At 34.1% G+C, this 15,783-nt stretch overlaps 1 protein-coding gene across 26 annotated transcripts in view; it reads right to left on the bottom strand.

The window, feature by feature from the left end:
- CSNK1G3 (casein kinase 1 gamma 3) overlaps positions 1-15,783 on the bottom strand; it is a 104,813-nt gene that overhangs the window by 33,619 nt on the left and 55,411 nt on the right. For all 26 annotated transcript variants that reach the window (XM_070233162.1, XM_014730713.3, XM_014730714.3 and 23 more), the window contains 2 exons: positions 10,282-10,430; positions 8,508-8,742 (listed from right to left, as the gene is read on the bottom strand). In XM_070233162.1, coding sequence (XP_070089263.1) covers positions 8,508-8,742; positions 10,282-10,430 — 384 coding nt within the window. The remainder of the gene's footprint in view (positions 1-8,507; positions 8,743-10,281; positions 10,431-15,783) is intronic.

Below are 15,783 nucleotides of genomic sequence, written 5' to 3' on the forward strand. Positions count from 1 at the left end.
ACATGAAATATGTAGGAATAAATTTATCAATACATATGCAAGTCCTGACTATTATAGTATGTAGTTTAAAAGACTAAACGATATACCCTGAACCCTACAGTAGGGTTCTTTATTAAGGAGAGGAATTCAGTATAAAAGGCAATTCCCCTTTGAATTTCATCCAAGGGGGCTTTAGTTACCACAGTGTCAACAAGCCATGATCACAAGGTGATCTCGCCTATATGGTTGTCTCAGAGAACAGTATTAGTCTCACAACCCACACAGTATTTAAAAATTCAAGCTATAAATATAAGCTAGTAAAATAAACCTACTACTGAAACTCACTCTGAAATGCACCTTATCCTCATAATTCCATTCTTTGTGTTCTTTGACCAACTGACAAACTGGGAAGTAAATTTCACCATGTAGTAAATAGGTCAGGGAGAAGGCTTTCTCTTTGAAACACAGTAACTAAAGAATACCTCCTCAGGGCTTTAACAGTTCTGTTACATGGGAAAAAAATCTCCAAAGGTAATCTGGCCCTTATTAAACTCTGTTCGCATTTTTTGAAGCACTTAACTACAAAAGTCTTTTTGGAAATGGATGTTTTCTTCAAAGCCAAGAATCATTATTATAGGGAGCTTTGCTATGAGCAACTAAGAAATTAGAAAGTGACGATTTGCTTTAGAACAGACATCATTAAAGATTCTTTTAAATAGATTCTTTAATAAATTTTAAAGTTATGTAGAGTCAATTAAAATTTGCTCTTCAAAAATATATGTATTATAAAATAAACACAACCAACACATATTAAGAACCTAGCATGCGTCTGTGATCTTCTAAAACTACAGCTACAAAGTAGGTATTAGTAATCCCAAATAAGGAAACTGAGGCTCAAAAAGGTTAAGAGACTAGCCCCAAACTATATACCTAAAAAGGTAAAGACAGGATTTCAAACCACAGGTTTGTACTTCTTTCATTTCAGAAAGCAAGGTAGAACCCATCAATTAATCAAATATTTACTGAAACCCTTCTACAATGCTTTTCTATTTAAAAATTCAACTCTTGTATCTCAACATTACTTTTCTCTTTCTAAATCTGATTTTATTCCTCACGTGCCTAGCACTGTTTCCATTTCAACTGAATTTCAATTCAATTTTCGACAACAGAAAATAGCCCCTTTTCCATTAACTCAAATTTACGTCTGTCAAAAAAGAAATACATTAAACGCATTGCTTAGAAGCAGGGAACTTCCTAATATACATATGTATATTTGCAAAAATAAACTTACTACTGCATTTTCCTGCAAAAATAAAAAGCAATGAGGCCAAAAGACATGTTAAGCTAAACATAGGCATGAGGAGAGCTCAAATAACAACAAAAATTCTCCCTGAAGAAAGTTTAAGTAATTCTTTATATATAAACAAAAAATAAAAACAAAAATTACTACAAGTAAAAGTTTCACTTTATATTTCCTTCTAAAATATTAAAAGTTACTTCTCCCTGGCACCTAACAAAAAAACAAAAATATGCTTCTTCAAGATTCACTGAGCTCATTTACATTTTTCAAAACTACATAATTAAGATGGGTTTTTTAAAAACGAGAACACAACCTGAAAGGGAAAAGAGGCGGCACAATTATGCAAGACAATTCGCAGCAACAACTCAAGGATCCAGATACCTCATCTAGCAATATCAAGAGCTCAGAAAGAAAAAAAAAAGTATCTGAGCACTGGAACCCAGAATATGCGTTCATTTGAGTCTAAGGAAGTTCTCTTGAAATCTAGTTCCCTTACTTTAGATGTAATTCCAAGAAGTTTGGCTATCAGGTTAGAGGAAGTAAATCAAAAGAAGAGAAAAGCAAAGTGTCACCAGCAGGAGGTGTGCTACACACCATCATAAAAAGTAAGCGAAAATATAGTTAAAGTCTCCAAAAAAATCTATTAAAAAATACACTACTTCAAGACTTACTATAAAGCTACAATAAGTATTGGTGAAAGAACAGACAAATAGATCAATGACCTTAATATAGAGCCCAGAAATAGACCCAGATAAATATAGTCAGCTGATCTTTAACAAATTAAAACAACAATCAGATACCACTACACACCTACTAGAATGGTAGAAATCCAATACGCTAAGAATACCAAGTGCTGATGAGATGTGGAGTAACAGGAACTCTCGTTCACTGGTGGTGCATCCACTCTGGAAAACAGTTTGAGGGTTTCTTATAAAACTAAACACACTCCTACCATACAATCCAGCATTGAGTTCCTTGGCATTTACCCAAAGTAGGTGAAAACTTATGTCCACACAAAAACCTGCACACAGATGTTTATAGCAGCTTTCATCATAAATGTCAAAACCTGAAAGCAATGAAGATACCCTTCAGTAGGTGAATGGATAAATAATCTGTGGTCCTCAGATGGAATATTAATTCCATTAATAATGGGATCTTATTCAACACTAAAAGAAAATGAGCTATCAAGCCACGAAAAAAACCATGGAAGAACCTAAAATGCATATTACTAAGTGAAAGAAGCCAATCTGAAAAGGCTATATACTAAAAGATTCCAACTATATGACATCTGGAAAAGGCAAAACTACAGAGACAGTAAAAAGAGCAGTGTTGCCAGGCATTGCAGGAAGGGAGGGATGATTAGCATAGAGGATGCTTAGAGAAGTGAAACTACTCTGTATGATACTAAACGGTGTATATATGTCATTACAAATTTGTCCAATCTCAAAGAAGATACAACACACAGAGTGAACCCTAAAGGAAACTGTGGACTCTGGGCAATAATGATGTGTCAATGTAGGTTCATCAATTATAACAAATGTACCCCTCAGGTGGGGGATGTTGATAATAGCAGAGGTTATGCATTTGTTGGGGTAGTGGGTATAAGGGAAATCTCTGTACCTTTCACCTAATTTTGCCATCAATCTGAAACTGCTCTAAAAAAATGCCTATTTTAAAAAGTAGACTACTATTTAAACTGCACTTTCTCTATGCTTATTTAGATAAAGGTAACATCCTAACACTCTCCTACTGACCTTGAGGGTATCACTACATAATAAGAATCATAGGAAAATGGTGACCCTGAACCATCAAGAAAATGCCAATTATGCTCATCACACTTTGTTAGAAAAAGCAAGGAATTGTGCACTACACTTTTAAACTGTTAAAATGTAATTATAAAATGTAAATATATGTTTTTAAACTGTTAAAAGGTGTTTGGGAAGGAATTTAGACAATTAACCTAGAAATTACATTATACGAATCATATCACAGAATGATAGCACAGAAAGAGGGCATTTTTGTAACACCATAATCCTGTGCTTCCTTCTCTCCTATTCAGAGAGCTTTACTACTTAGAGGATTGCTTAAAATATCATTCTTCTATGGAACACAGATTTTTATTAACACTTGCAAAGCAACTGGCAACTTATTCCTCAAATCCTAGTCTCTTTATTTGTGAATACTCAATAATAATTAAAAAATAAAAGACAATTTTAAGTCTACTTACTAAAGAGAAACATACAGAATTTACTTAATTTCAAATGACTCCAACAAGAGAAGACAGAAAAGGAAAAGAAAATGAGCCCAAGGAAGATTACAACACGAGGTTCAAAGTAGTTGACAAAAAAAGTCTTTAAAAAGATAGTAAAAAGAAGACCCTTGATCAGACACAAGTAAAAATAACAATTCAACGTGACAATACTAAAGAAAGCTTCCATTAAAGCAGACCATGGAAATCCACATCTGTTACACACAGCTTTATTGAGATTTCATCCTGAACGGTGACTTAAGCAGGTATGAGAAAAGGGTACAAGTGAATTGCTGCATCTGTCTCGTGAGCATAAATCACCTAATTAGGATCAATAGACATATACCACAGAAATAAAGATGCCAAATGATTTTACACTATTCTTCCATTTTACTGTATTAGGAACACCGTTTTTCTTCTTAAATCTGATACAGTGTTAGTCTCCACAGAACAAAAATACTTAGAAACCTGTACAAATGTTCCTTTGACCAAATTCTCTATTTTGAAAAGTTCATGTGAGTAGGAAGTCCTTGAATGCAGAAGAACGAATGAATGAGTAAAAGGCTTCAAAAGTAATCACCACGGTCCAGGCAAAGCAGAGAGGGAACAAATTATATATACACAAATAAAACCACTACAAAAAGGTCACATTTTCACTACTTTTGCTTTTTTCTCTCTTCCTCACTCCTCACAAAGCCAAGTACTCAAAACTGAAAACACCACGGAATATCCCATGTTCACAACCATCTCACACTTACAGATGCTTTACCTCTTCAGCACGCAAACCCACACTACTTTAGCTTACTCTTAATTTTTTAAAAAATAGGAATTCACGTCATCTGGCAAACAAATTTTCTCTCTGTTAATATTACTCCCAAGTTCTACATCAAAACTGAGAAGGGGGCCGGCCCAGTGGTGCAGCGGTTAAGTGTGCATGTTCCACTTCGGTGGCCCGGGGTTTGCCGGTTCGGATCCCAGGTGTGGACCTGGCACCACTTGGCAAGCCATGCTGTGGTAGGCATCCCACATATAAAGAAGATGGGCATGGATGTTAGCTCAGGGCCAGTCTGCCTCAGCAAAAAGAGGAGGATTGGCATCAGTTAGCTCAGGGCTAATCTTCCTCCAAAAAAACTGAGAAGCAAGACTTTTATAAATGAGAGAAAATAAAGATTAAAGCTTTTGTTCTTTGCAATACTGCCCAAAGAAATAATTTTCTGTTTTCTTCCTGAAAGAGGAGTGAAAAGAGATTACTACAATAGTTAAATGCCATTTCCCAAGCTCTGAAGGCTTTTCCTAACAAGGACAAACATAGACTCACTTTGCCATTGCTACAAATAGAATGCTTACATTTACCATTGTTCAGATGAAGAACACTAGGCCATTAGGAAGTTGTGACTTCATGTCTCACAATAAATTAGTGGTGAACCTTTGTTAGTTGTTATAAAATAGTCTGTTAACGACTACCATGAAACAAAAATTTCTCACAGATACTGTTCATGTAAATACAGGTGTGCCTGGTTTTAATAGAGGACACAATCCTGAAAGTTGTAATATCTACCCAATCATATTTTAAATCTATGAGGGAAAATTTGCTATTGAAAGGCACTACCCCCAAAATTACCTGAAAACAACCGTGCTTTATAATTTTAGAAGTCTGAAACTTGCTTTTCTTAAAGAAAGGCAAATTTACATTTTTCAGGCAATTCTGACATCTGAAAGGAAAAAATACCATGAGCCTACCGTCAGGCAGGCTGTCAGGGAAGATACCAAGTGCTACTTAGTCCTGACTGAGAGGAAGAGAAGCAAGGAAATGCAGTGTATAGCAGACAAGTCTGGGAAGAACGGTTAGAGAAGCAGCTAAGACCAGGAGTTAAAGATTAGCTTAGATGACTTCTATGGTGCTATACAAATTGTGACTGCATACTGTAAGGTACGGTTAGAGCAGGGATGATGGACAAATACTGGTTGGTTTACATTCCTGTCTATTCTCTCTTGTGAGTGAGATGGCAGAGAGAGAATCTAAAAGCAGAAAATTAAGCCAGACTTCCTCTGATATGAAAACTGACTGTGGTTTAAGACTGAACTATTGTAAACACAATCTAGAAATTATTTTTTTAGAAAGGCACAAAAGTAATTCAATGGGAAGGAATATGGTATCATAAAAAGAACCTCAACCCCTATCTCACACCATACAAAAAATTATTTCTAGATTATATAAGAAGATATAAAATGTCTTCATTTTCTTAGGATTCAAAAGTAGTAATCATAAAAGAAAAAACTGATAAATTAGACTTCATAAGTATTTACAATTGTTGCTCATCAATTGACACCATTAAGAAAGAGTAGACAAGCCACAGACTAGAAGAAAATATTCAGAGCATAAATTTGGCAAAGGAGTTATATTCAGAATATATAAAGAATTCCTACAAATCAACAATAAATGACACATGTCACAAAAGATATACAAATGGTCAATAGCCCAGGAAACAGTGCTCAAAATGATCAGTCACAAGGAAATAAAATACCACTACATATCCACTAAAGAACAGCTAGAATGAAAAAGACTGACAACATCAAATGTTGTCAAGAACGTGAAACAAACAACTCTCATTCATTGCCGGTGGAAACAGAAAATGATACGAACGTTTTGGGGGAAGTGATTGACAGTTTCCTATAAAGTTAAACAATACCTAGCATATGACGCAACAAATTCTAATCTTAGCTTTTACCCAAAAGAACTGAAAACATATGCTCACTAAAAGATTTGCAAGAATGCCACAGCAGTTTTATTATAATAGTAAAAAACTTCATGATCAAAATGTTCCAACAACATTAGAATGGATAAACAATTTGTAGTATATTTATGCAATGGAATACTGCTCAGCCATAAAAAGGAACACATTACTGATACTTGCAACAACATACATGAATCTCATACATATTACACTGTGGGAAAGAAGTCAGATGATTTCATTTATGTGAAGTAAGAGAATCAGAAAACCTAATCTATGGTGATAGAAGTCAGATCAATGGTTGCTTTTGGAGAAGGTGGAGATTTCTAAGAAAGAGCAAGAAGGAAATCTAAAGGGTGATGATAGTGTTCTAAATCTTGATAGGTTTACAGGTGTGTCCACTTGTCAATGCTTACAAATTATATACTCACATACTGTGTACTTTATTCACTGTAAATTTTAATTCTATTTGAAAAAGAACTCTTCAATAAAATAAGAATTACAAATATTGCAATTCTAGTAACCTCGCTTTACAAAGTGTTATCAATTACCAAATCTGAAACTACATTCTGAGTAACTTTGGCTTCTTAAAAATGAGTGCATATATTAGAGTAGTGGTAGACAGATTTCTCACTGTTGGAAAAGAAAGAGATAAATATAGAAAAGGGGAGGGAATCACAAATACGAAAAGGGGGGACACTAGTTTGTGGTATTAGACTAAAATTAGAAGTATCAATATAAACTCATGGTTTTTAACAGATAGATTAATATATGTATATATGTGCATACACATGTGTAGGTATGTGTATATTCACATACACACACACTTCCTAGTTCTGCTGCAAAACGGGCGTAGAAGCAATAACATACCAATTAGCAATGCATACCCAGTGCCCAAATCTTGGTTTCTACATACCCTTATCCAATAAAAGGACCCAGGGCTTCTTGGAGAAATGTCTCTTTCTGGGCTAGAGCAGAGAAACTACAAGATGAATCTGGAAAAACTTGTTGCACCAGAAAGTAAAGAAGTTCTCAAAGAACCATAAGAACATGCCAAAAGGACAGAGGAGACAACTTGAAAGAACCACCAGTGGCCAAATCTGGGACAATTTGAGCATCATAATAGATAATGATAGTAATGCACTATAATATATTCAATACAATAAAAATCCATGAGTCCATATTGATATAAGTCAATAAATGGGGGAAGAAGGAAAAGCTTTTGCTTACTTTAGAATATCAATAAAATGAGTTATAAAGTCATCAATGGATGCTAAATCTAGTGGGCAAAAATTTGATGAGTAACAACACATTTACATAATCTGAAAGATTTACTGAGAAAATACTTTGTAATTACAAAGGGAAAATAAGAAACTTTTAAAGTGGAGAAACTTAGCAGACACCACCCTAAGCAAGTAATCAAAGCTACTAGAAACCAAGTGACATCATGTGCCTCCTGACATGATGCACTGAGAACAAATCACTTCTATGATATTTGTACTAAAAATGCACACTCAAATATAATCATATCAGACAGATCCAAAGTGAGGACATTCTACAAAATAGCCTGTACTCCACAAAAATATTAAAGTCATGAACCACAAAGAGAGGAGAGGAACTGTTCCAGATGAGACGAGACTGAAGAGATATGACAAATAAATGAAATGTGTGACCTTGGATTGGATCCTGGACCAGGGCAAAAAAAAAACATAAGAAACCCTGTGAGGTTGATATTATTTTACCCTCTTTACAAAGAAGAACAGCTTTAGAAAGGTTAATAATATGCCCAAAATCATACAGCTAGTACACAGTAAACAGTATTTATGTACTCTTAGCAGTAAATGTATGAAGGCAGGTTGCTATCTCCCTGGATAGCTGGATCAGAGAGCTCTAGTCTCACTAAAATCTTTGTACACACTAAATTCTGTTAAAAAGTATTCTCTCTTATTCTTTAATAGGAAATAATCAAATGCATTACCCTAACTGTATCAAAGTTGAACATTTCAAGTTATCATATGAAAAAAAGAGATAGTGAATGTAAAGATTTGTCATTAATTTACTACAGAGTGACCAAGTTTAAGAGTTTTATTAAATATAAATAAAAGTAAATTCTAGTTAGATGTGATAAATAAAAATTACAATAGATGCAACTGTAACCTGCAAAAACTGAATCATAATAACATAAAAACTCATACTGTTAGCATAGTTACTGAATTCAAACATCCATACTTACGAAAGGTACACATACCTTTTCCTAAATGTGTGTTTATGCTCATATATCTAGCTGTTCCTGTAAGGCTCTTGTGTTCTCTGTATGGTATGTGTTTCTTTGTCTCCGGATCAATATATTCCTTTGCCAAACCAAAATCTATAATATGTATAACTTGCTGGGTTTTGTTTCCTGGTCGTCCTATTAAGAAGTTCTCAGGTTTTACATCTCTGTATATCAAGTTCTTTGAATGGACATATTCCATGCGAGAAATCTGGATTCAAAAAAAAAAAAGAAAATTTTATGCTTTGATTAGCATAAAAAAGCACGATAGAGGCAAGAAAAAAATCAGAAATTGTTTCAACCCTTTAAAAGTAACATGCTATCTGTGTATAGTTTCTCAAATATACATATCCAATTATGACTAAAAATCTTTGCTTTTACCATTATGGTCACTTGTAAATGAAAGTGTTTGAATTTTATGAATTCCTTTCATATCAGTAAGTCTGATACAATCAACACTGAGATGATGCTACCTCATAAAATCAAAAGTTTTACTGATACAAAATCTTGAACTGAAAAGTATAAACAGACATATTGATAAAGTTACAATTTATTATTCCTTATCAGTTCAATAATCGAGCAACTTTCACAACTATATTAAAGAAACTTAAAGAGTCTAAACTGTTAAATAAAAACAATTAACAGCACCCTTCAGTATATCTTTCTTTTTCTTTTTTATAACTTGCTTTCTTTACCTTTTTCCTTAGGTATTAAACATTTAAAAAGATCTTGAAATTAGAAAATTTTGGAATACAACTCCAATTATAATATAGTACATTTTTATTAATTGCTTTACATGTTCTCAAATAGCATTCATTGTATAAACTGTCACAAAATAGAACATTACAAATAAATAAATAAAATTGCTTCATTTAATGATAATACTGGTTGGCAATGCAATGTAAACAGTCAGACCATTTTATTTGTTAATAAATTTTGGATTATGTAATATGTAATATTCTACGACCTATATTTTTAATTAATGATATGAAGATTTTCAAGGTCATGAAACATTCTTTTAAAACACACTCTTTAATGGCTGCCTATTATTTTATGGCTATTAATAATTTATTCCACTAACTCAGTTATTTCCGTACATTTGGGTTATTTCCCATCTTATTATAAACATTTTTGCACAAAAAGTTTTAAGTACATCTGAATACTTCCATAGGATACATTTGCAGAGGTGGAATTAATGAGTCTATGGATACAAACAATTTTAAGACTTCTGCAGCATACTTTTTTTGGCATTTATTTCAAATCTGCCTTAAAATCATCCTCTAAGTTGTTTCCCCATAAGTTCACTGAAATTTAAATAATTTATAAGACTCTCTCATTAGTTTGTTCCTTCTTTTTCTGGGCTGTTAGAATTTATTACCAAGACTAAGAATCTGTATTTCTCACGGATCTCTTTTCTAAGTATTTATCTTCTACATGAAAAGAATGCTGGAAACAAGTGAATTCTCAAACTGAGCATTCTGATCTTAAAGTGTCAACTCTTTGATGACGTCCCGGCTCATCATAAACAAAATTCAAATAAAGTCTTCTTTCATACAAGTAAAACACTCAATTCAGTTATTTTAAGTTACATGCATTCTAAAAAGGCAATGATAGGAAAAGCAGAAACATTTTTATTAGATTGAATGCCCTGTAAGATAATGTCGCAAAACTTTAAACTTTTAATATAAATTTGTGACCAAACGAGCCACAAAATTGTTCAAACAACTTCAAAACATCCTGCTTTACTTACCAGTTGGATAGCTATCATGAGAACCGTTTTAAGAGAAAAAGTTCTGTCACACAAATCAAACAAGTCTTCCAAACTAGGTCCTAGCAGTTCCAGCACCATAGCATTGTATTTACCACAAGGGCCAAAATAGTAAACTTGAGGTATACCATCTGGGGGAAAAGAAAAAGGATTTTAATAATTTCTTCATCTTAAATATCAAACTTTTCTTCCTAGAAAATCAATAAACAATTTCTTTTAATTTTGTAGTTTCAAGAACTATAGCAGTATTTTTACTTTTTCCATACACAATAAACTTCTCCTGACCAAACCTCCTCCCTCTCTATACCTTCTTCTGGATGTTCACAGTGTAGCCACATTACACCTCTATTGCAGCTGCATTACTGAACTACATTATAAACAGTGCTAAACTGTTGGTCTCCACCACCTTACCACAGACAGGAACTAGGCATTCTAGCCTGGGATTCCCATGGCCTAGAGAAATGCTTGGCACATAGCAAAGACTCAATTTTTACTGAACAAAGGAATTCTCTTTAATAACCCTGCAGTAGGCATAATGCTAAGATCACTCTCTAAGATTCCCATCCTCTGGTGTACACACCCTGTATGATGCCCTCCCCGAGTGTGGGCAAGATTCCCGGATTTCACTTTTGTGATTAGGTTATGTTATGTGGCAAAGGTGATAGAACTAAGGCCCTTATCAGTGGACTTCAAATTAATCAAAAGGGAGATTATTCTGGTGGGCCTGACTTAATCAGGTAAGCCCTTTAAAAGGAGCATCTAGAAGTCAGAGATACACAAAGCAAGAGAAGCTCTCCTATTGGCCTTAAAAAACCAAACTACCATGTTGTTGAAGGGGGCCACATGCCAAGGAACGGTGGGCAGGCCCTAGGAACTGACAGCCTCAATCCTACAGCCATGAGAAACTGAATTTTGGAAATAACCAGTGAACTTGGAAGGCAATTCAGCCTCAGATAAGATCGCAGTCCAGGCTTACACCGTGATTCCAGCCCGGCAAGACCCTCAACAGAGGACTCAGCTAAGCCACGCCTGGACTCCTGACCCATGGAAACTGGGAGACAATAAAGTCTCTTGTTCTATGCCACTAATTACTAAATAATTCATTATGTGACAATACAAAATAACAAACTCCAAATATAAAGTCTAAATGCACAGAAATCATCTGTATTTTATTTTCAGAACTAACAGACTCCCAATAAACCAACATATAATAGGTGATCAATTTGTCTTAACATTGCATTTATCTATTTATTTGTCATGAGGAAATGAACTTCCATCTTAAATGTCTCAGTTTTACTTCCAAGTGGGTTTTTTTGTAGTAATTTTAGAAGGGAAAAAAATCTTTCTAAAATATGATAAAACCTTCTCACTCTTTTTAAAATAGAGTTTGGAGAATATAATTTCATTTTTGTCGTTTACTCTATCATTTTGAGTATTAATTACTGCATGGGCAGAACAGAAAACACTTAACTAGAAGCCAGGACATCTAGGTTCACGGTTTGGCCTGATATTAACCATTCGACCTCTCAAGTGGGCTTCAGTTTGCTTATCTATAATATCAGTAGTTTGGATAAGACCAGTTTTCCTCAAATGTGAAGATGAGTGAGGCAGCAGAACATCTGGGGACAGGGAGGTAAGAAAATATAACTATGGCAGGGGTGGGGGAAGGGAGAGAAGTTCCAATTGTATACATGGCCCCTCCCCGGAAACAGACATTCTCATACACTCCCATGTGGTATGTCAGCACTGCCTCCTAACATTGCTCCTTGATACTAGGAATCATTATCTTAGCGTGAGCCATTCTTACCCCTCATACGTCTGAAAGCAGAAAAAAGGCTCAGAAATAGCGGATGAGAGGCTCACTAAAGTTTACTCTAACTCTGAAATACTGCTTTTACTAGGCTATATACATTAAGAGCCTGGAACTGCAATTAAGACTTATCAAAAGTTCTGAGCTACTAAGCTTTTAAAATTATTTCTACAATGCTTTCTTCCTGTCTATGCCACTGAAAATTGTTAACTTTTAGGCTCTTAATTTAGCAATCTCTAATAACTCATTTCCACTCTTTAGTTTGTTACTTCTGATGTGTAGGGTGCAAGGAAACCAGATCATCAAGCTTGTTAGAACTATATATAGAAGGTAAAAATAAACAGGTTCTGAGATTCTGTGTAAGGGCTTTTCTACTTCCTTCTGAGTCACCATCTATATTCTTAACAGTTGAAGTTGTGAAATGATCTCTGAGTAGATTAGCAATATATTTTGGTTTATTAAGTGACTGATTTTTTCAAACATTTTGAAAGGTTTCCAAAAATACAAAACCATTTAAGGAATCTCACTGTGTTAATTAATTCAACAAATGCTTACTGAACATTCACTACATACTAATGAGACTGGGTTGGATATTACGGATATAAGTGTGAACAAGACATCATGATCAAGGAATATTTAACCCAGGGTTAAAATTCAAAAATCTACCAATATAATTCACCATAATTACAGAATAAATGTGAAAATCCATAAGATCATCTTAACAGATGCTAAGAAAGCATTTGACATAACTCTCAGCAGATCTGGAATAGAAGATAACTTCCTCAACCTGGTAAAGGGCATCTAAGAAAAACTCAAAGATCAGATTTGTGGTTACTAGAGGCTGGGGGTGGGAGGAGGGGGAACCGGAGAAAGGTAGCCAAAAGGTACAAACTTCAAGTTATAAGATGAATAAGTACTAGGGATGTAATGTACAACATGATGACTGTAGTTAATACTGCTGTATGGTATACTGAAAGTTGTTAGGAGAGTAAATCCTAAAAATTCTTATCACAAGGAAAAAACTTTTTTTTCCTCTTTTTCGTTTTTTTTGTACCTATATGAGATGATGGATGTTAACTAAACTTATTGTAGTAATCATTTCACTACAAATCTAAGTCAAATCATTAGGCTGTACACTTTAAAATTATACAGTGCTGTATGTTAATTACATCTCAATAAAACTGGGAGAAAAAAAAGGAAAAACTCACAGCTCACAACATGCTTAATGGTGAAAGACTGAATGCTTTCCACTTAGGACTGGGAGCAAGACAAGGATGTCCACTTTCGCCTCTTCTATTCAACAGTGCAATCAAGCAAAAAAAAAAAGAAATAAAAGGCATTCTCGAACAAGAGAATCTGTTACTTCAAGAGAAACTGAAATAACTGCTTGTTCCTATTTGCCACTATAATAAAATAAATTCAAGTTTTTGAGTAAAAATTAGAATTTTGCAACATTTATATCCACCAGGATGACCTTACTTCCCAACACTTAAAAAATTTTTTGTGATTATGATCTAATTTTGGATTATGAAATGTGTCAATACTTGAAAATCTGTACAACTCAGTGAATGAGTATTTTCCAAAAGGCTAATGCACGTATTTACAAAATCATGCACAGGTAAATGATCTATTAAAGTACAATGGATTTTAATGTAAGAGAGAATAGGCTCCTAACTCTACATTGCATCTCACCTTTAAGAAACTACCACTTGTCAAGTTTTGGTATAGCATCAAAAGGATGCTGTATGTTGTTTACAACAACCATGTATTACTTTTAAAATAAAATGTTTTTAACACATCATTAAACATACATAGGAGTAGAAAAAAATACCAAAAGGAAGACTCAGAAAGCTAACAGAGATTACTGGAAGCACAGGTAATTTCTACTTTCACTTTCATATTTTTTAAACTTTTCCAAATTGTTATGGACAATATATGCTATTTTTGCAATCAGGAAAAAAATGCACATTTTTAAAATTCTTCTGGGACCACAAAGAAAAACTTGAATTAGAAAAAGATTTAGACCACATTTATTTAACCCATGTATTAAGTATAATCAATCAAACACTCTCCCTAATATTCAAAGTTATATAGCTTACCTCTACTTTCACCATTAACTTCATTTTGGAGCTCCCAGGAACAAAGCCAAGTATACTGTTCAGACTCTGTCAGCTCTATAATGTAAGTGTGGCTTCCTCCTCCTCCCCACCCTACCTCCCTAACAGAAGAAATAGGTCCATTCTAACGCCCAGATTTACTCTGCCTCACTTTGTTTGAGCTCTTCTAAGGCTACATTTCAGAATTTCTACCCTAGTTCTGCCACCCAAGTTGCCAACTTTTCTTTTGACTCAAGCTTCAAGTCTTCCCTTTTCAAACCATCCCTATTAAACATGACTGAAAATTCATCATTATTCACTCAAAAATGTTCATAGTTGAGGAGGGATATGCATAAGTAAATCTGTTCTGCTACATTTCATATAAGCCAACTCACCATTAAGGGGAGAATTACTGTGCACCTAATATGGACATTCAATCAAGCTATAAACATATACCCTTGGGTATCTAAAATAACATCATGAAAAAGATCAGTAAAGGGAAAAGAGGAAACTGCTTCAATTTTCTCCAAAATTTCCTTTCTTTAATGGTTTCAAAGAGTCTCAAAATTATATATGTCTACCTATCCAAAATGGTTAAATTCCATAAATAGCACTACAGTTCACTGAGTAAATTAAACAGACATTTAGGATACAATTTGAATGAAAATACCTCAGCTTCATCATTCTACCCTAAAATATGACTCAGCACAGATTTTTGGTTGAAAAAATACAGATGATCTAACTCTAAATGACTTTTTGAGGTACATACTGTTTTACGAGTCAATGAATGCAGAAACTTCTTTGATAACTATTAATAATGTATTTCAACGCAAATTTTAAATCACTTAAGTATAGAATCAAGAGTGATAATTTTTTTAAAAATCAAGAATGTAAAGCAAACACCGTGACAGTCAAACTAGCATTTCATTTCCCAAGACAAGTATGGGCAGTTTTCTAACACTGAGCAAACAAATTAAATTGTTAAGAGTTAGGAAAAATTGCAACTAACAAACACAGGCTGGGGAGTACCCTAAGAAAAAACAAAACAACCACAGCAATACAAATAAGGTAGGCAAGTCCACAAGGAGGAGGGTTTTTAGAAGTGGGAGAGGTGAGGGAAAAGAGGGCAAGAGAAGCTCAGAAAGACTTAGAAGGAAGAGTAATGGAGGTATTAAGTTACTAGCTTTGTCTGTTTGGCTACTGAATTGCATGAACGCAATTCAACTCATGGGCAAAGGCAAGGTTTTGTATTTGTTCTTATATCCCAGTGAATTTTCAACTATAAACATATACTCCACCCAATTCCAATTGTTTTAAAATTATTTTCGAGACTACTATAAAAAGCCATTCATTGTGAATTCATGAAAGTTAGTTCTGATCATTTCCAACATCGCTATTTTTCAAGGATGCTTATTAACATCCCTAATTTTCAAGACAAGCATATTTTTTCCCCAAGAAAAGCTCAAGTAAGACTGGTCAAGAATACAAAATTCACATAATATTTGAAAATACAGTCTCATCCTTACTCTCCCAAAATAAATTTTACTAGACACTTCATTTTATATTTCAGCATTCCAT

Source organism: Equus caballus, chromosome 14 (genome assembly GCF_041296265.1).
Source record: "Equus caballus isolate H_3958 breed thoroughbred chromosome 14, TB-T2T, whole genome shotgun sequence".
Taxonomy (NCBI): Eukaryota; Metazoa; Chordata; class Mammalia; order Perissodactyla; family Equidae; genus Equus; species Equus caballus.